At 44.8% G+C, this 22,081-nt stretch overlaps 1 protein-coding gene across 5 annotated transcripts in view; it reads right to left on the reverse strand.

Moving 5' to 3' along the window:
• WHRN (whirlin) overlaps positions 1-22,081 on the reverse strand; it is a 115,982-nt gene that overhangs the window by 7,540 nt on the left and 86,361 nt on the right. For 3 of the 5 annotated variants that reach the window (XM_083597256.1, XM_083597252.1, XM_083597253.1), the window contains 5 exons: positions 19,112-19,324; positions 17,197-17,403; positions 12,572-12,604; positions 5,659-5,730; positions 225-822 (listed from right to left, as the gene is read on the reverse strand). In XM_083597256.1, the coding sequence (XP_083453382.1) occupies positions 225-822; positions 5,659-5,730; positions 12,572-12,604; positions 17,197-17,403; positions 19,112-19,324 (1,123 nt within the window). The remainder of the gene's footprint in view (positions 1-224; positions 823-5,658; positions 5,731-12,571; positions 12,605-17,196; positions 17,404-19,111; positions 19,325-22,081) is intronic. The other 2 variants (XM_083597254.1, XM_083597255.1) reach the window with 1 other exon arrangement.

Consider the following 22,081-nt stretch of genomic DNA (forward strand, 5'->3'; position numbering starts at 1 on the left):
TGGTACCCCCCTCCCCGGTGGTGCCAGGGGCGGTGTGCTCTCCCCACCCCCCTTTCCTCCGCCAGGAAGGAAATGTGGCACTGGGACTGCAAATGGTACCCTACCCATGTTTTAACTGGTGTTTGAGGCCCTCCTCAAATGCCTGGCAAAAAGCAGGTTATAAACACATTAAAGAGCAGAACATGCCCATCATAAACCAGTCCACTAAGAGAAGAAATCCTCACCTCTGGCCTGGGGCAAAGACCTCACTTCATTCACATCTGGTTCGCTGTTGGGCTGATGAACTTCCACCATGATAAAGTGCTGTGCAGTGCCAGCTTCCCCACCTCCCTTCTCGCTGGGAGGCGGAGGAGCAGGATGGGATGGAGGTGGTGGAGGAGGAGGGGATGGAGCACTGGGGTTTAGAAGGGTGCCGATTTGTGTGGCTCTCTCAGGAGAGGGGTTCTTCAGCCGTGTTGGTGATTGGACCCGAGGGAAGGGCCCAATCAGGTGTTGGTTGACCAGCAACAAGTGGGCATCCAGGGGCCTCCGGGAGGAATGGGTGGCAGGAGAGACAGAAGCATAGATGGCGCTGGAGGTGGAGTCCTCTGTGGAGGAGGAGGCAATGCTGCCTGTATCCTTCTCAGAGAGGCTGGATGGTGGTGTGGGGTTCCGGGGCGCCACAAAGAACAGGCCTGACTGGGAAGATTCTGAAGAGGGCCGCTTGAGGGTGTTGTTTGCTGAGGTCCTGTCCTGGGGGGCAGAGGAGTCTTCTGTCATTTGAGAGGGAGGAGGAGGAGGCTTGAAGGCCGGAGGCTCCTCAGGGAAGGAGGAAACATCATCCTGATTAGACAACAGAGACAAAACAACGACAACCCTTTTTAGATGGTGGTAAACAATGGTGGTACCATACCTGCCTCTGATAAACAGCCACTATCAAACTTCTGGTGAACAAGTGCAACTGTCTTATCAGACCACTGGTCCATCTGTTATCACCATGTACCAAATTTATATACCCAAAGAGGCTTCTAAGCCAATGATGGAGGAAAACCAGTGACAGAAACATTAAAATATGAAGCATCCATGATTAAAATAGGCAAAAAACCCACAATCCCATTAAAAAAACACCACTGCTAAAATAGGAGACTGATTGAGAGATCAAGATACTGCCTGTGTAAACAGGTGCATTCCCCAAAGCTGGCAGAATGCCAATGCAGATGAGACCTTTTGTATTTCACCCAAGAGGGTGGGATCTAGCCCAGTATTATCTATTTGGATTGGCAGGGGCTCTCTGGGATATTGGGTAAGGTCTTTCCCCCTCTCCAGCCAAGGTGATCCTTTTAACTAGACACAGCAGGGATTGACCCAAGAACCTTCCACATGGGAAGCAGGGCTTCTTCTATTGATCTATGCCCTATGCCCTATCATCTTCTGCTATTTGAAGTACATACACTAGACTAGGCTGTGTTTCCTGTAGAAATCTGCCCTATACATTGAGATGATCTAATGAGGCCCTGCTGTAGGTTTCTAGCTCTCAGAGGCCCACTCCACTAAACTTGGAAAGTTGGGCAGGTGTATCATTCCTCAAAAGTAGATGTTATGCAGTTTTTGCTTAGGGAGGACACCAAACAGAATCAGGGTCTATTGTATTGTGGCACCCCAAATGTGGAATACCCTCCAAAACAAAAAAAACATTTTCCTGGCTCCTACTTTGGAGAACACGCCCAACTTGCTCCTACTGATGGTGCTGATCCTGGTGAATAGCTTTGGACCAAGGTATCTAAAAGGTAGTTCCATAACTTATATACCCAAGGAATGCCCCCCTGCAGATACCATCTCATCAGGAGGTCCGTGTCATAGTGGTTGGAATTGGACCTGTTAGCGTGGTGGCGCATTGGAGAGGCAATGTCTCTATTGTGTTTTTGGTACCTACTGAAGATCTGTTTCCCAATGAACCTTTCTAAGTGGAGATTTTCATCCCAGCTCATATCTGTATGGAGTTTGAAACTGTTTTTAACCATGAAAGTGTTCGTGATTCTTAAATTAAGATTTTGATTAATTTTTCATAACTTAACCAATTAATTTAAACTTCAAATTTGTTACATGTTTTTCTTACAACATTACTTCCTATGTTCCTTTCCATTCTGTTTTTATACCTATCCCTTTTGTATACTGCATAATATCACACACTTCACCTAATACTTGTTCCTGTATTACGTAATAGTCTATTTCATATATTATCACTTCCCAGTACTCAAATTTCAAATCCTGTCCACAATTTCATTTGCTTATATTTCTCAAATAATCCAAAAAAGGCTTCCCATTTGTGTTGATCTCTTATTTTCACCATTAACTTTGCCGGTTCTGCATACTCCTTTTATTTTAGGAGGCAGTCTTCTTTCACTGGACTTTTCTCTTCTTTCCAGTTCTGTGCATATAAGATTCTGTGCTGTTGTTGTTGCATACATAAATAATTTAACCATCCTCTTTGGGACCTCTGACCCGATTATCCCTTGGAGAAAAGCTTCAGACTTTTGAGGAACAGCCAGTTTAAATATATTTTTCATCTCATTATGTATCATTTCCCAAAAGTCTTTTCACACGTTCACCATATATGAAACAATACCCCTTCCTTATGTTTACACTTCCAGCATTTATCTGACACAGTCTTATACATCTTTGCCAATTTATTTGGCGTTAAATACCATATGTATATAATTTTCATATAATTTTCTTTAAAGTAAAACTGGCTGTGTTTAATTTTTTTATTTAATTTATTTTTTAAATTTTAATTATTATTTTTTTGAATTTTTAAAAGCATGCTATCATTGTTTTAATATATGAACTTCTATATATTTTTTTCACTGCTGTTGTTTTTGTTGTGAAATCACTTTAAGGTATTTCATGGGAATTGATCCATAAATGGAAGTGAATAAATAAATATCAGGTGAATGCTGCGATGTCAACAGCATAATCCACCTCCATCTTAATTTCATTGTTCTGTATGGGACAATGACAATAAAGATTATTGTATCGTATCGTATTGTATCATATCCTCTGTTCCAGGCAGATCATGGCAGGGATTGTGTCTGGTGTTGCAGAACGAGCCTTGAATTATTCCATTCCACTGCCTTGCTCTGCCTGAGTGAGTTTCTATCTGAGGAGTCCGAATGGACAAGGACAAAGGAAAGCAGTCCACTTCCAGGTGTACCTTGAAATTATAATATCTCAGTGGAGAGGAGATGGATGCTATGGCAATGAGAAGTATCCACCCAGAACAGAAGTGAATATAATAAACTTCATCTCAAGTGTTGAGGGCTGAACCATGAATAGAAGGGCATTGTTAACTGCATGGCTTGTAGAAGTTCACCTTATGATGGTATAGGAAGGAGACTCATCTGTGGTGGCACCTACTCACCTTGGAGATGAGTCAGGCACCAACTTTTGGGTGCTTCTGCCATGGTTTAAAAACTCATGTTTGCTCCAGGATTCCTAGGCCACTCATGGCAGATTTCTTTTTAGCACCCTGATTAGTGCAATTTATGTCAATATTTTTATTTATAGCTTTTTAAGCATATATATGCCTTGCTGCTATGTTTTGTGCTTGGGTTGTAACCCTACTCAGTAGATTCACTGAAATTGATGGACACTGCACTATATATTGAAAGCAGTATCAAGCCACTCTAAACAGGCATGGCTTCCCCCGAAGAATCCTGAGAACAGTAGTTTGTTAATGGTGCTGAAAGCTGTTAGGAGACCTCTACTCCCTTTGCATAGCTACAGTTCTCAGGGTTCCCTGGGAAGAGTGATTGATCCTCCCCATGCAGCTGCTGGGTGACCTTGGGCCAGTCACACTTCTCTGAAGTCTCTCAGCCCCACTCACCTCACAGAGTGTTTATTGTGGGGGAGGAAGGGAAAGGAGATTGTTAGCTACTTTGAGACTCCTTAAGGGGAGTGATAAAGCGGGATATCAAATCCAAACAACTCCTCCTCCTCCTCTTCAACCACTCTAGGAGTGAGAAAGGAGGTAGCCTACAAACTCTCAGTTCCCTTAAGAAACTGCAGTTTCCAGCCGTGACTATTTCAAGTGGCTCTAAGTGCAGATGGGGCCAAACTGAGATTCAATCATTTCAGTGAACTGAATTGGATACAACCAGTGGTTCTTATTTTAGTTGCAAACCACAAGTGGGGCATCCATGCAATATTAGGCCTGTGCCATTCCTACATTTACCCAATGTCCACTTTAATAAATACTCAGCATCAGTGGCAGTTGGTAACATAGGAGGCAACTCTTAGGGGCTGTGGGGGCTTCACCCCCCCAATAAAATGTTTGAGGGGGCCAGCCCCCCCCCCCAGTTTCTGGGCACTGCCATTCAAATGGGGTGTGTGCACCACATTCATGTGATCAGTTATGTGGGGTGGGACTTACCTGGGCCCCTGCAATATTTTATTCAAGTTGGTACCCCTGGCTGGTAACCACTGGAGCTGGTGGAGTGGTGGGCACAGCAGCTAATGGGAGGTAGATTCATCTCTCTCCCCCCCCCCCTCTGTGTGTGACTGGAGGCAGTGTAAACCTGTTTTCTCCCATCCTCCTCTGTTGCAAAATTACAGTGCACACTTAAGCCATTCTCATACGAAAGATTCAGTGGGCTAAAGCTGGACTTCTAGAAACCTTGCATTTCTAGGTGTCAGCAATAAATACATAGATTAGGAGTAGAAGGATGTCACTTTTGGTCCTCTCGGTTTCTCATTTTTCCAATCCAGAATTCAGTTCTTCACTTTCTGCAGCAATTTGTGATTATTATTTTTAAACATCTCCCATGAAAAACACCAGCATCTCAGTGCAAATTTAGCTCAACAAACTCATTTTGTTTGCATTTTTGACTCGTGTTCATATTTTTGCAAGCAATCCCCCCTAATATAATGCATTCTTATATTTTACTTTCACTAAGATGTGTGTTTTTATGCACACTTGACCCTACATTTTTGTACACATTGTTTTTGGAGAACTGCATCACACAATTCAGAAAAGTGTAATTTTTGAAGGATGGTTACGTTTCAGTTCGCGTAAGTGTGAATTTCACAGATTTAGCTTCAGATGTGTACTGATTTGAGCTTTCCCTTCATCCCTAACCAAGATATACCGTACCTGTAATTTTTCAGGTCACCTTATGCAAAGAGAGATGGGCAGAAAGAACTCCAGGGAATCTTGGAATGATAAAAAATAAAAAATAAATGTATGATTATGACCCTGGGGAGTTAGGATTGCTGGGCCATAGTTATGGAAGCTGAGCTGCAGACATAATCAAAGTAAGGCTCTGCCCCACTCACCCCCTACCCCATTCCATAGGGATTAGTATCCTCTGCTAATTGCTCAAAATCAAGCTTTTCCAGCGAAAAAGACTCAAGCTGTTCACATTTCAAGACAAATGTATTGTAGAGCAATAGAACAGTAGGATATATGCCAGATGGTGGCCAATTAGGAAGCCTGGCATAAGGTGTGATCATGAAAATCAGCTGCCAATTAGATTAATATCTTCACGCCAAGAAAGTGCATGTTTGCTGCATATTGCGTGGCACCCTGGATATGAGTCCTGGTCCTGATAGAGAGGGAGCATTACTGTGGGCAAGTAAAGGTTGAGGATGGTGGGTGGTGGGTTGGATGAGAACATGCCTTACCAGTGAGATGTCAGGCAGGGCATTGATGTTGCTTTGACTTCCATTTCTGCTCCCTTCCAAGTCTGACGTATTCTAGCCACAAAGGAGGAAGATAAAGGTCCTATTTTTATTTTGTAATAAATAAATAAACATAATAATAATAATAAAATAATATTTTTTTATTTATACCCCGCCCTTCCCGGTTCAAAAACCGGGCTCAGGGAGGCTAACAACAACTTTAAAAAACTTAATTGTAAGAGCAGCATAAAATACAGTATAAAAACATGAATAACAATAAAATTCCAAGTTCAGAAATCAATTTAGGAAAAATCCATCTAATAAGCATTAGATAATCACCAGGGCTAGCTGGCTGAATTAGTCCTACTTGGGCCAGCAAGGAGGCTAGGGGAGAATTAGCTGTGGGGTCTCAGAGCGGGTGATCTTCATAAAAGGGGAGGGGCAGGGAAGAGAAGGGAAATAAAAGATCAGGCTGAATTCAAATTAAAGGCCATGCGGAATAGCTCTGTCTTACAGGCCCAACGGAAGGAGGTTAAATCCTGAAGGGCCCTAGTCTCATGGAACAGAGCATTCCATTAGGTTGGAGCCATCACTGAAAAGGCCCTGGCCCTGGTGGAGGATAGTCTGACTTCCTTAGGGCCCGGGACCTCTAAAATATGCTTATTCATGGACCTTAAGGTGCTCTGCGAGGCATACCAGGAGATAAATAAATCATACACCTCTCTTTTAAACAAGGTTCTCTGGATTGCATGCAGTAGGTCTTGCCATCCTTTGGGGGGCCTGTAACACATTTGCAAACCTGAGAAACTTCTGTAGGCACCACACAGTTACTGCAACTCTTCCTCTCCTCTGGTGTAACTAGTAGTGTAGTGGCTAATTCTGAAGTGCAAAGTCCCTTCATGAAAGTCATAACTACACCCACTTATAGGATTACCGTATATAATCATTAGGCATGCATCACAATGATCAATACAGATTTCCATGTGCTGACTTTTAGCGAGATCTAATATTTTTTTGTTCATACATGGGCAAATGCTCCAATATGTTCTTTTGGGGTGACTTAAGTTATGTTTCCCTTGAAGTTCCATTGTGCAGAGCAGAACTTGCACACAGTTCTCTTGAAAATGAAGCCATTTCTATTTTCAGTGTTTCTAAATTATTAGCTTTGGAACATATAGAATAACTCCTCTGCCTCAGTGATGCAAGAATAAAACTACTAGCAGATTTGCAAAGCTATCATTTCAAATTGGATGGGCGACTATGTGTTGACCCTCCCAAATCTACAATTCTCTGATTCCTTGGTGTTCTTACTACATGTCTTCTTCTCCAGAGTGACCCTAGCAGCTTCAGTGGTTGACTTGGCTCATTTCACCCTTATCAGTCAGTTCCAATCAGAACAAAGGTTAAGAAGACTTTTTCTCAGTGCCTTAAAAGCTACCCTTTCATGCTGATTGGGTGGTTCTAAGATGCTGGAGGCAGAGACCCTGCGGCAGAAATAGTAATGGGTGTTTGCCCCTCCCTCTAGTGACCCTGGACCACTGCACCTCTGGCTGTAACTACTCTGAAACTTGTACCACTGTTAGAATTGAAAGAAATCCATCTACTGGTCAAAAAATACTTCCAAGCCTAATTTCAGCAGGGGGGGATGGGATCCTGCAGGAGTCATATGTACCGTATTTTTTGCTCTATAAGACTCACTTTTTCCCTCCTTAAAAGTAAGGGGAAATGTGTGTGTGGCTTATGGAGTGAATGCAGGCTGCGCAGCTATCCCAGAAGCCAGAACAGCAAGAGGAATCGCTGCTTTCGCTGCACAGCATCCCTCTTGTTGTTCTGGCTTCTGAGATTCAGAATAATTTTTTTCATGTTTTCCTCCTCCAAAAACTAGGCGCGTCTTATGGTCTGGTGCGTCTTAAAGAGCGGAAAATACGGTACTTGCAGGCCTCATGCTGGTGACCCAAGGCTTACAGAAGGCATGGAACAACAAACAAAACTCTCTGCAGTCAGTTATAGGCACACAGCCATGCCCTGCCCCCCAATCTCCTTCAGAGCCAATGGAAATGAATGAATGAATAGAAACCTACCCACATGATGCCGGCACAAAAACATTGCACACACTATGCAAAAGTATGAAAGTTTACTACCCACATTCTCTGCCTCCCCGCTCTCTTTCCTCACCTCTCTTCTCCCCCAACTTTATACTATATTCGACATCTCACATTAAATAGAGCTGATCTGTGGAAAGGACTCTGTGATCTAAAATTAGAGACGATGTGTGTACTTTTGTAACCCAAGAAAATATTTAAATTAAAAAAAATGCCACTCTCCCCCTCTCTTGCACACACAAACACTATTTTTACATAATTCTTTCCCTGTCACCAAATCAGTTCCTTCTCAGATGTATACAGGTGTCCCCCCCTCCAGCTTTTAAATCTAATTATAGCCCAAATGCCATTATCAAATGTCAAAATAATGCTGAAAATGAATCAATGGAAATGGAAGATTAGAACTTTTTTTTTAAAAAAAGCAAACATTAAATAGCTAGTTTGTCTCTCTGGCAGTCAAGGGACTGGTGGGGCTGTCAGTCAGAAAATTATTGAAGGTGACGGGTTGTTGAGGAGGAAAAGGACCAGAAAAGATGAGATAGACACCTCCTGTTGGTTCAATTAACATTGCGGAATTTCCTTAAAATGTCATTCTTCTGCTTGGGGCTGTCTTGAATGGAACTCTACATCCAAGTGGATCAGTTACAGACCAAACTGTAGGGTGAGGGTTAGCGGAGTCTGTAACCTGAAGCGTCTGTAACCCGAGGTATCACTGTACTGTATATAAAACTGACAGATGGAGAATTGGAATCCTTTTTTATTTCTCTCTCTCTTTTCCTTCCTTTTCTTTTTTCATTCTTTTAGTGTTTTTATCTTCCTGCATATTCTTCTTTCCTTACTTTGCTTTTTCTTCTTCTTTTTTTGGCATCCTCTACTCTGGGTTACTGAGGGGATTGTACACACAGGAAGGTGTTGGAAGACTGGAGAAGAACCCAGTGTAAGAGGTGAGGAAGGTACGAAATCCCAGGTTAGGAGGCTGGGAGAAGAATAAAACAGTGGAAGAGGGGCCTGAGGAGTGTGTGGGCATGCAGGGAAGGAGGTTCCTAGCCACTGCAACCCAGTGTGAAAAGGCATGATTTTTGCACCCCTCCTGGACCTGTGCCGTTGGCAGGGGCCAACCCCTAAGTACACCTCTGAACAAGAACCTCTGTCTCACTTACAAATTAGAGCCTCTGCTTATGTGTTTTGGAGCAGGAGCTGAGACAGCCACCTGTCAGCAATTCTGAGCTAGGTGGACCAGTGAGGCTGTTGGGATTTTTGACTACGTGCTGTTTGATGCAGCTTCCCACAGAAGCAGTTAAGGAGTTGGCCAAAGGCCAAGAAGACTGAGCAGAGGGAGTTATTTTGCCTAGCGATATGGGACCTTGGATACAACTCTGCTAAAGGGTCAAGGTCTCCACATAGGCATGATGACTCCTGGTTGGTTAGTTGGTTGGTCAGTGTGTGGTTTGAGAGTTCATTGGAGTTTGTTCTGTGAGAGAGTTAAGATCTGTGTCTGTATCCTGTATATAGTAACTTGTGGTTCCGCTGTAAATAATAAACCTATAAGTAACCAAGTTACTGGTAGCAGAGTCTTGTTCCTGCTTCATCCTGCCTGCAACTGACTGCGTCTGGACAGTCTGTATATGCTCTGCTATATTCAACAGATTCTGGCTAAGATTCATTTGAACAGAGGGAGCTTCCTAAATTCCTAAAAAGAATATATGGGTGGGGGGTGAAGCTGAAGGAGCTGTGAGGGGATGAAAGGTTGGGCAAGGTGTAAATGGAGAGGAAGGGGTTTGGCAACGGGTTGGGGCATTGGCAGGGGGTTGGGGTAGGCAGCACTGGTGATCTTGTATGCAGGGGTGACAGCCTCTAGTATGTGTGTGTGGATATAGTTCAAACACTCTCAAGTGTTGCATTAGTAAAGGTAAAGGGACCCCTGACCATTAGGTCCAGTTGTGGCCAACTCTGGGGTTGGCACTCATCTTGCTTTATTGGCTGAGGGAGCCGGCGTACAGCTTCTGGGTCATGTGGCCAGCATGACTAAGCCGCTTCTGGTGAATCAGAGCAGCGCACGGAAACACCATTTACCTTCCCGCTGGAGCGGTACCTATTTATCTACTTGCACTTTTGATGTGCTTTTGAATTGCTAGGTTGGCAGGAGCAGGGACCGAGCAATGGGAGCTCACCCCGTTGGGGGATTCAAACCTCTGACCTTCTGATGGCAAGTCCTAGGCTCTGTGGTTTAACCCACAGCGCCATCTGCATCCCTACAAGCGTTGCATTACATTGCTGGAAAATACATAAAATAAACATTATGGCACTGCCCCCCATTTTGAGGCCAGCTCTGTTTTAAGCAAATTAGCAATAAATGCAATGCTATGACCAGACATAGCTGCTTCCAATTATCTCAGCACACAATTAACCTCCCACTTAGAGGACCCGCCTGTGATCCCAAAAAAAAAAGCGCTATTAGCCAGGGAGGTGTTGATAAAGCAGGCCTGGCCAGATGGTTTGCATTGGTCAGGCACTGAGAGGAAGAATCAAGGAAGCAGCTTCCCATTTGAACTGATCAGTATGCTGTTTGTCACTTCATTCAACCCCCGTCATCTGTGTAAACCACACAATTACTGAAATACCAATTTTAGAGGAAACGGGATTGATAGCACTAAAAGGATAGCACTCGAACTAGCCTATTGTGCGAAGATAAAAATGTTATTTGTTGCTCCATACGCCGCAATAAAATATACCATGGAAACGTTCTTGAACATATTTTACCTGCTGAGTTGCAGATGTGATTTCGCATTTAGATCAAAGGTTCCCATAGTGGGCACTTCCATATCTGGGGGGGGGGGTGGGAATGCAGTGGGGTTACCTAAGGGAGTGTTAAGAGGCAAGGGGGAGTGCTGGAGGTACAAATGGCTATCAGACTTAGAAAAGCTGATATTGCTAGATCAAGCTCACCAGTTTTATCGAACTAGTTAATTAAACCAAGTATTAACTGGATTTTTAATAAGGGTGCAGTTAATTGTTACTGTGTTGAATGTTATTGTGTTGTTATCTTCTGTACTGGGTTGTGCAAACCACGTTTTACAGGGTAGGGGGCACTGGGGATAAGTTTATGGAACTGGGCAGATGCTGACAAGTGTGCACCAAGGGAAGGGTGGCTGGAGTCTGACTCAGAAGAGGGGGGCAGTGATTTGTAGAGACCTGCACCAGCCAGGAGGCAAGAGCTGAAGGCAAGGGAAGCTTTCAGAGCTGAAAGGTAGAGACCACTGGGTTTACTGGCATATTGCACCAGGGGGGCCGGCCTCTCAGGGGCACCCCAGCGAGTAGGGGAGCTGTGCGGCTTTGCTGGTGGCCTCCTCTCCCCCCCCCTGCACACCTGCCAGCTGCAACCCGTCAACCATATGGCTGGCGGGCGTGCAGCTTGCCTCCCAAGCCTCCGCGGGAGGAGAGCGATCTCCGCAGAGGCTTGGGAAAAGGTTGACAACTCTGGGAAAGAGCGGGTGGAGAAGAAGAGGCAGGTGAGGCAAGTGAAGGGCCGAGTGCTTTCTCACCTTTTCCTGCACCGCTGTCTTCCAGAACCAGGAGAAGTTTGAAAAGGGATGAGCAGAGGAAGTTGCCACACAGGTGCATTCTCTGACTATGTGCACACAGCCTTTACATAAACAGGTGGAGAAAGACTGGTCCCTAGTTGCTACATCTGCTCCATAGAGTGTGGACCTGGGAACAGCGTCCTAGCTGCAAGATTGGTGTGTAGGTATCCAGAGCTGTAGAAGTGACTGTATGTGTTATCTTTGACAATATCTGCTGGTGCACTCCTTTGGCTGGGGAATGCCCTTGACATAAGGGGATGGCGGCCCAAAAGAGTTTGGGAACCACTGATTGAAATGATTTTGGGAATGTTTAAATATTTATCTAGGGGATAAGGTTTCATCAAGAAAGACCTGGTTACGTTTTGTTCCCTGATACCAAGATGAGGGGTTCTATGGAATGCAGATAGAGAGAATTGATAAGAATAATGATCTGTTGTGACCTTGCCGGAAGCATACAATAGATGAGCCTCCTTGTGTTTTGGCTCATCTTCCTCTTCTTTTCTCTTTTTTCTCCCCCCCCCCTTTTTTCTTTTATTTTCTTTTCATTTTTTTCTTCTCCTCCTCCTCCTCCTCCTTTCCTTTTTCTTCCTTCCTTTTTCTTTCCCATAATGGCTTATGTTCTATGCCATGTACTTTGATATTTTTGTAGGTTTTTTTAGCCTTTTTCATTATTATTATTATTATTATTATTATTATTAAGGATTTTTCTTTTGTAATTTTGGTTGTTTATATTTATCTGTATTTTTAAGCAAAATAAAAGTATTTAAAAGAAAAAAGAAAAAAAGAAATGATTTTGGTACAGGGTTGATGGGCATCCGGAGCTGACTGCAGCCTTCTAAACATCTCTATTTTGCCCTTAGGACTTTCCCCATACTACTACTCCTCTCCCCAGGCCATACCCCTCAGTGGCCAAGCATCACATCCTCCTTAGAGTGTTCATGCCTGGCTGGAAGGTGTCCTCGAACTCCGATGATGTCTCCTGCTTGCCCAGGTGGACCATGTGTAGAAACTAGACTATTGTGCAAAGGTAAAAAGTTTTATTTGTTGTTCCACTTCCTTTTGCCTCTTACTTTGCCCACCTCTGGCACATGACCCCAGAAGGCAGCCCAGATGGGAATGTAGCCCTCAGGCTGGCAAAAGCAGGTACTTTGGCTAAGTCCCACCCAGCTCAATTCCCCTGTGACTTGTTAACAGGAACCAAACCCCAGCCAGCACCCATTAAGAGTTGCTTACCTCCATGAGGTCAATAAGCCACAAGAGTCGCTCCTGGTGGGGCCATTTTAAAAAAGATAAAACAATGGATAGGAGAAGAGAAATATGTTAGAAGGAGGGTAAAATAAGCAAACAATATATCCTTCAGGTTCAGTGTTCAAACACACCCATGGTACCAGCTGAGCTCTTGAAAAAAGAGGATTGAACAATGGTGTATATCACCCAGTATCCATTTAAAAACTGCTTTAAGTGCTGCTTTTGCATTTCTGGGTTTTGTTGTTTTTAATTGTGATTTGACATTATTAATTGTAGTTACGAAACATTTGTCCTCCAACAGAGAACAGAGTGATGCATGACAAAAGAAAAATAATGCGTAAAGAGACTGGGGGGGGGACAAACCCAAAATTAAAGCATTCAGAAAATTAACAACAATGATAAATACAAACCCTCACTTTACTGTTCAGGGCCTTAGATAAGAATCCTCTCCCAGTCCTACCTGGAGATCCTGAGGATTGAACCTGCGACCTTCTGCATGCAAAGCTGGTGTTCTATTGCTGAGCTACAGCCCTCATGTCAAACTGTTTAAACAGTTGTAGCCCCTAATGTGCACCACAGTGTGTGGAGGGGTTGTACTTGTTGGCCCTTGAGGGGTCCCTTAAAGGTAAAGGTAAAGGGACCCCTGACCATTAGGTCCAGTCGTGACCGACTCTGGGGTTGCGGCGCCCATCTCGCTTTATTGGCTGAGGGAGCCGGCGTACAGCTTCCAGGTCATGTGGCCAGCATGACTAAGCCACTTCTGGCGAACCAGAGCAGCGCACAGAAACGCCGTTTACCTTCCTGCCAGAGTGGTACCTATTTATCTACTTGCACTTTGACGTGCTTTCGAACTGCTAGGTTGGCAGGAGCAGGGACTGAGCAACGGGAGCTCACCCCGTCGTGGGGATTCGAACCACTGACCTTCTGATCGGCAAGCCCTAGGCTCTGTGGTTTAACCCACAGTGCCACCCGCTTAGGAATGAGGGGTCCCTTACAACTGTACAATTCTGTGATTTGATGCAGAAGGCCCTTCGGTGCATGCCATTGCTGCAAATCCTAGTTTTAAGATCCTTCTTTGCTGATCTTATTATTATTTATTATATTTCTATACTGCCCTTCATTCAAGGATCACATCATAGTTTACTTTCTTAAGGACAGAGCTGGCTGCTACTGGAGGGTGTTCTCCTGAAGATACTTAGGCTTGGGGCAGTGGTGGTTGGTGCCCATTGGAACAGCAGGTGGCGCCAGAGCTAATGACAGAGACAACTAATTCCAGCTTTGACCCCATCCTGCTCCCTGCTTCTACGTAGGGCAACACTGAGGTTAAGGAGGAGGGTGCTGACAGTCCCCCCCCCCACGGCCTTACATGGATGAAAGTAATAATAATAATAATAATAAATTTTATTTATACCCCGCCCTCCCTGGCCAGAGCCGGGCTCAGGGCGGCTAACACCAATAAAATCACAGTAAAAACATAATTGGGGGGGGGGGGAGAGAAAAAGAAAAGAAAAAAAAACACAATTTAAAATACAGGTTAAAATGCAATTTAAAATGCAGCCTCATTTTAAAAGTAGCCGATAAATGAAGACCATAAGGGGAGGGAAACATAAGGGTCAGACTGAGTCCAAACCAAAGGGCAGACGGAACAGCTCTGTCTTGCAGGCCCTGCGGAAAGATGTCAAATCCCACAGGGCCCTTGTCTCCTGTGACAGAGCGTTCCACCAAGTCGGGGCCAGTACTGAAAAGGCCCTGGCCCTAGTTGAGACCAATCTAGACACCTTGTGACCTGGGACCTCCAAAGTGTTGTCATTTGTGGACCTTAAGGTCCTCCGCGGGGCATACCAGGAAAGGCGGTCCCGTAGGTACGTGGGTCCTAGGCCGCACAGGGCTTTAAAGGTCAAAACCAGCATCTTAAACCTGAGCCTGTACTCCACTGGGAGCCAGTGCAGCTGGTAAAGCACTGGACGAATGTGATCTCGCAGCAAGGACCCCGTAAGGAGCCTCGCCGCGGCATTCTGCACCCGCTGGAGTTTCTGGGTCAGCTTCAAGGACAGCCTCACATAGAGTGAGTTACAATAATCAAGGATGAGAAAGGTAAGGGACCAACTGCTTAATACGCTGGAGATGGAAAAGTAAGAAGACGGACAGGCTGGGAATGGTTGAGGTTGGTTGCCAGCGCCCCATTTCCCCTCATGAACCAGCCTCCACTTGCTATGAGCCCTTTAGGGAATTATGAACACCTTGAACCAGGCCTGGCTGCTTATGGGCAGCCAGCACAGTACTTTAAAGAGCAGAGTGTCACCCTCCCATTTTGCTGCACCAGTTAGCAACCCAGCATGGCGTTCCCTTCTGTGCAACTTTGCAGGGACCACATGCCAGTGCTGGACAGTACCAGAGGCAAAAGTGGGAGGAGAACTGAATACAAATTTTACCTTTTTTACCAGTAGGCTAGTTTTTATACCCACACATCCAGTCAGGCAGGAAGAATAATCAGAGGACAGATTACAGGCAGGCAAAAACACTCAAGGAGGGTACAGAACAAGGCTGGTGAGCGGCATGACCTCAGCTAGAGAAGCCTCAAGGGCCACAGGTGACCCCTGGGCCTAAGATGCCGCACTCCTATTCTAAATAATCAGAGTGAGGGCAGAACAAAGGAAAGGGTATCATTAGTATTGTAAAGCTGTAAGCTGCTTAGAAGCCATGTTGGCATATCAACTGTATAACAACAACAAGAAGAAGAAATTAATTAATAATATTTCTAGAATTAGCCCTCAAAAAGCCCAGCAGTGTGGTTTCCTATTCCATCTCCAGGCAACACTCCCAGCCTCCTCCAGCCTCCACCCCTGGGCAACGCCTGCCTTTGAACTACCAGAATCATCAGCTCCATTTATTGAAAGAGGTTTTCAATTTCCCAAGGCTGCTAATGCGTTTATGATGAAAAGGTGTTTTATGGCCAGCAAATTAATTTTGTGGCGGTGAGGCTGCATGCTTAGAGGTGATTACACTAACTTAATTAGACGTCGTGTATGTGGCGAGGTCTCTGAGAAGTTATATAACAATGACACTGAGGCGCGGGGAAGGTTGGCAGGAGGGGAGACGTGAAGAGGTCAGCTGAGCATGCATAAGGCTATGTTTCCCCACATAGCCCTACAGAAAGCGGCAAAGTCTATGATTGGGTGTAGTTTTAACAGGCAGAAGTCAGGGAGAAAAGACTCGCAAGTACCTAAGGATGCAAGAAGAGCCTTGCTGGATCAGGCCAAAGACCCATCAAGTCCAGCATCTCCTTCTCACAGAGGCCATCCAGATTTCCCAAAGGGAAGCCTGCAGGGAGGTCCTGAGCCCAACAGCATTCTCCACACTTGAGATTCCCCACAAGTAGTATTCAGAGGCAGAATGCCTCTGACAGTGGAGGTAGAACACACACTTATTGACAAGTAGCCTAGAAAGCCTTCTCCTCCATGAATTTGTCTAACCCCCCTTTAAAACCATCCATGTTGGTGGCTGCCACTGCATCACGTTTGGCTATGTGATGATGTCATAAAGTCAAATCAGATGGAGACGATACCTATCTGTGCCTTTAAATGTAGGGTTGTTTTATCCTGTATGGGAGGGGAGCTTGCGATTTGGATAGTGCCCCACATATCTGATTTTTATTAGTTGGAGCTTGCATCCCCCCCCCCTGGAAATTGCATGCACAGGGCCTACAATCTGGAACTGGAGCAAAAGATTAAAACTTCCAGTGCTCCCCCTCTTACTAAGATCCCAGTCTAGATTTGGCATCTTGTGCTGGCAATTTGCGTTTTAATAAACAGCAGCCTGAAGACGTAAGAAGCCATCTTATACAGAGAGGTCTGTAGTTTCTGGTTCCAAAGGCAAAGGCACTTTGAAAGGAGATTGATGTTTCTCAGGTTCAGGACAATGAACTGTGCTCCTGTAACTGATGTCAACCATCCAAGTTGTCTCAGCAAAGTCCTGGAGCAACTGGCTAAGTTTTATAGTGGGGCTTTGTTAGTCATTGACTGGAGACCCCACTGCCTGAGTTCATCTATGGGTCCACCTAACTCAACCCTATTTACACTGACTGGCAGAAGCTCTTCAGGGTTTCAGACTGGGAGCATTCCCAACCCTATCTGGATGTGCCAGGAAATGTACCTGGGACTGTCTACTTGCAAAACAGATGTTCTACCACTGAGTTACAGGCCATCTTCAATGACATATTTACATATATGTAATGTTTAGTTCTCCTGCCAACCTAGCACTCCTGCCAACCTAGCAGTTCGAAAGCATGTCAAAGTGCAAGTAGCTAAACAGGTACCACTCCGGCGGGAAGGTAAACAGCGTTTCCGTGCACTGCTCTGGTTCGCCAGAAGCGGCTTAGTCATGCTGGCCACATGACCTGGAAGCTCTACACTGGTTCCCTCGGCCAATAAAGCGAGATGAGCGCCGCAACCCCAGAGTCGGCCACAACTGGACCTAATGGTCAGGGGTCCCTTTACCTTTAATGTTTAGTTTGAGTTTCAGCTATATCTTGTTAACTAAAGGGGATAGGACATGAAAACATCCAACCATGGCACATATCAGACCACTGAAGGAGAGGAGAGGGCACTTACCCGAGCTGAACTGACTGTGGTAGAAGTGAAATGACTCCCAGTGGAAGAGACTGTGTCACTGCAGGACATCAAGGAGTAGGAGTCCGTTCCTGTCCCCGAGGGCTGCCGGGCCTTCATGAATTCAATCTCCCTCTTCAGGACCAGATTGTCGAAGCGGTCAAGATCCTGAGGAGATATGACTCCCCTGACCTCTGACAAGAGTGAGAACTGCAAAGAAAGAAGAGAGAATTGCCACGTTCATTGGCTATAATATGGGTGGGCAACCTCAGGCCCAGGATCCAAAAGTGGCTCTTCAGTTCTCTCTATCAGGCCCTCAGTACTCTCAGCAGGCCGTACCTCTTACTGCTCAAATGCACTTTGGTATTGAGATATGGGGGATCAATCGCAATAACCTGAAAGACCTGGAAGTGTGCCAGAATAAGTTCTTAAGGTATCTGCTGAAGCTTCCTAAGGTACCTCCAGATAACCCAGATACCTTCCTTAGCACAGCAACAGGTGTCGTGTTTGTAAAAGCTAGGGCAGAGATGGCTGCTTTTTTGTACTATAAAAGGGTCCTGGATATGCCAGAGGACCACTTGCCTAGACTCTGCCTGGAGGAACAATGGAAGAAGGGTGTTTGGGCCAAGTTAGTACAAGACGTGCTAACCTCAAAAAAACCTGACAACAGATCTTTTTGTAGTCCCTGGAGTTAAATGATTGCTCAGGGACTGGATTCATAAACAGAATAACAAGCAAGATTTATCTCTACCCCATCTCAAAATTCTCCCATTGGTACTATTTGCTGAAATCTAACCACACCAGAGATCAATACTTGCAGTCACTTACTTTTGCCTTCCTGAGAACTGCATTTACAGCTCTCCATTTTCAAACAATGCCTTAGATGGAAGATATAAAAATGTTTAAGACTTTGTACTAAAATGCATTTAAGATTTTGTAATTGTGGGGTAGGTGAAGTAGAAGATCTCCCCCATTATATGCTCCATTGTTAGCTCTATCAAAACCCCAGAAATAGATTTTTGGAACAGATGCTGGCACCACTACTGGGACAGAACCCTGAAGTGAAAATATGTTGGCTATTATGTGACTGTGATCTGTTTGTCACATACAAAACAGCCCTATTTGCTAAAGCTGCTAAAAGTATTCATGCTAGCTATATAAAGACAATGCTGTAGACTGTGCAGGCAATTCATTAACGTGACTGACTGTAAATCCATATCTTTGGATTTCTTTTAACAGGTTTTAATTGACTTGCTGGATCTGTAATTGAATTTATAATGGCCTTTAGTGAAGCACAATAAATAATTGATTGATTTGCTATAACATGGGTGGGCAACCTCAGGCCCAGGAGCCAAAAGTGGCTCTTCAGTCCTCTCTATCTGGCCCTCAGTACTCTCACCATGCCATACCTCTCACTGACTCTGCCTCACATCCTCCTCAAGTACTATGCCTGTTTGGAATGTGTCCCTGAATTCTGTTAATGCCTCTTGCTTGCCAGGGTTGAGAGAGGAGTGCATGTGTATAGATCCTTCTGACTTTTCTGTGGTTGAAAGGTAGCCCACTGGTCAAAAATATGAATTACATCTATTGCTCCATTGACTTAGTCCTTTGGCCACGTTCATCAGTGGAACATGGAACCTGAAAGGTTTCCCATCAGTGAATTCACTCCTCAGGCTGGAAAATGTTCCCCACACCTGGACTAGATAACTTCTTCAATTAGAGACTACAAGTATGTAAAGGTCAGATAACCACTCTACTGGCTGTTCACTCCAAGCAACTTGTTGACCCAAGGTTGGGAGGGATGGGTGCATCTGTTTGATTGTTATTTTTCTAATCTTAATTTCAGTGTTCTACATTTCCATATGTGTGTGTGTATACACCTTATGAAAACTCATCAACTGGACCTCTCCCATCTAACCTTGGCGTGAGTGTTGAGCAGTTCAAATAGAGCCATAACAAGGGCATCAACTGGAATGTTGTTCTCCTTGTACTCATCCAGGTAATAGCCCATGGTGGATCGCTCAGGTTCATTCAGGAGATGACGTGCTTGCTCCTCCAGCATCACACGGCTTTGGTTCACCAAGCTGCTCAGGGTTACCTGGGATCCTGCCAGACCTCTGTAAAAAGATGGCTGGGAGTGGGAGGAGGAGAAAGAGCATTAAGGGAAATGAACTTTTCAGGGCCACCATCACCTGACTGCAGAAATCTTAGTCCATTGGTTATTTGACCAATGCCACTTATAAATTTGTACATGAAGAAAACAACATACCGGTAATTGAAGAAGAACATTACCCTTTCTTTGGGTTGAGGCCAGCTTAGTTTTACTCAGAGAAGATTCATTGAAATTAAGGAGCCTATGAAATCCATGCCCCTTATTTCCAATGGATCTAGTCTGAGTAGGATTAACATAAGCTTTGGTTTCAGGTGAGCCATGTGTGTGCTCCAGATAGAAGATAAATTCCATTCTTTGCATAAGAGAAAGAAGACTGTTGTTTCTAATACGGCATTGTCTTTTTTGGGGGGTGGAGTTTGCTGGGAAACATAGAGTTGAATGTAGCTTTCCTCCACCCAGTTTCTTGCTTTCATGTCCCTCACCCTCTGCCTCATTTGGAGTGTCCATGCGTCATAATATGGCATTGCTCAAAAGGCATTGCTGGAGGGGTGGGGGACAATGACAACCCTCATCCATTAAAATGGGACTTGTTTCCTAAGTAAAGCCTTATTCATGCATTTTTTGTATGCATGTGTGCTGGACTAATGGGAACACATGAGCTAATCCTGCCCCAGAAATGCTGACTTGTGTGCTGGGCCTTGTGTGTTGGGTGCCATTTTTTAAACAAAAAACAAATGTGGGACTTCTGGTCGGTTAGGTGGCTGGGATGGGTGGCTGCGCTGTGTGGCATACTGCATGCCGGTATGACTTGTCAACTCAATGACCTCCTGGTGTTGTTAGACTCCAACTGCCATCAGTGCCAACCAGCATGGACAAAGGTCAGGGATTATGGGAGTTCATTAAGAATATAACAAGACCCTGCTGGATGAGACCCTCCTTCCCTGAAGGTTTTTAAGCTGAGGTTGGATGGTCATCTGTCATGGATGCTTTAGTTGAGATTCCTGCATTGCAGGGGGTTGGACTCGATGACCCTTCAATTCTTCATAAAAACCAATTAAGCAGTACTTAAGAGGGAGTTCGGGATGCGGGTGGCACTGTGGGTTAAACCACAGAGCCTGGGACTTGCAGATCAGAAGGTCAGTAGTTCGAATCCCCGCGATGGGGTGAGCTCCCGTTGCTCGGTCCCTGATCCTGCCAACCTAGCAGTTCGAAAGCACATCAAAGTGCAAGTAGATAAACAGGTACCGGCGGGAAGGTAAACAGCGTTTCCATGCGCTGCTCTGGTTCGCCAGAAGCGGCTTAGTCATGCTGGCCACATGACCCGGAAGCTGTATGCCGGCTCCCTCGGCCTATAGAGCGAGATGAGCGCCGCAACCCCAGAGTCAATCATGACTGGACCTAATGGTCAGGGATTCCTTTAGCTTTAAGAGGGAGCTCACCACACCTAGTCTCTTGGATCCTAGTCTAACACTCTATGACACCACACTGGCTTTGTAGTTCAGCTTATCTGGAGACACAAAGTTGGGTGTCCCTGAAGTAGTCTGTGCATTCTCTCCTGCCCTTTAATGCATTTGATATCCAGGATGATTTCATATCAGCGGATGCACTCTGCCACTAAGCTACTACCCCGCCCCTCCCATACAAGTCTCTTTGCCATCTCATACTACGTCTGAACTCCAAAAATAGAAGGTTCATTATCCTGCCTTGCATTCAAGTGTCTGGGAGAGTCTCTTCACTTTAAAATTAGAACCTTTGCATAATTTTATTTTTGCATTATGCCTTGATTTTTAGGCTGTTCTTTAAATTTAAAAATGGGCAAAGAACCTTCATCAGCTGCAGACAGAGGAATGGAATCAGTGGAAAATGTAGGAGAGTGGCTAGCAGACATTGAGCTAGGAACTGTAATTGTAAAGCGTTCCTCCATTAAAATCAAGCCAGTTGCTCTCAAAAGGTTTCAGAGTAGGTGGCCTGCTGGTGAGGAATCTTTTGGCCCTTGGAATAATCAGCAATTGTTAACACTTGAGTCTGATGGGGGGGGAGGTCCCTTTCTTGTTCCTAGCCAGGATTCCATCGGCAGCCTGATTGATTTTAAGCAGGAATAGGGAATGCTTTTCCATTTAGGGAGCCACATTCCCTTCTGGGCAACCTTTTGGGGGCCATGTGTGGTGTCTAGAGAATGTTTGAGAATTCTGACGAAAACCAAAATGGAAGCAGCAGGAACTGCTGCAATTTGCATGTTTCTCTGTGGTTAGGAACAGAAATCGTTCAAGTGATCAAGTGATGAATCAGTATTCATCCACCTCAGTATTAAGCCTGCAAATATGTAATGAATGATGTTTTCAACATTGTTTCAATGTTTGAAATGGGTATATATGTAACATAAATAGCTACATAATTCTGTAACTTACACAGCTTCAGTTAAATAGTGGATATTGAGATGATTAACATACTGTCTCTAAGGGAAACCATAGAGCAGCAGAATGGAAACAGCGTTGATTGTGGTGAATACACATCAGAATGGAAATTGCAGGCTGCTTACATCCCTTGGAGTGGAGAGTGTTTTTCCTCTGGAGGTGGGGCTAATCCTCATCTAGCCAGCCTTCTAGTGGCCATGTGCCAGTGGTGGGCAGAGCCCAGGCAAAAGTGGGCAGGGCAAAGGATGCAAATTTTCCCTTCGTACAATAGACTAGTTTTTCCACATACCCTCATGTCCCTATCTGTCCTCCTACCAGGCAAGCTAAAGGCACGATTTGAGTTCAATTAAGCCATGGGTAG

The sequence above is a fragment of the Podarcis filfolensis genome (genome assembly GCF_964270895.1).
Source record: "Podarcis filfolensis genome assembly, chromosome: Z".
Classification (NCBI taxonomy): domain Eukaryota; kingdom Metazoa; phylum Chordata; class Lepidosauria; order Squamata; family Lacertidae; genus Podarcis; species Podarcis filfolensis.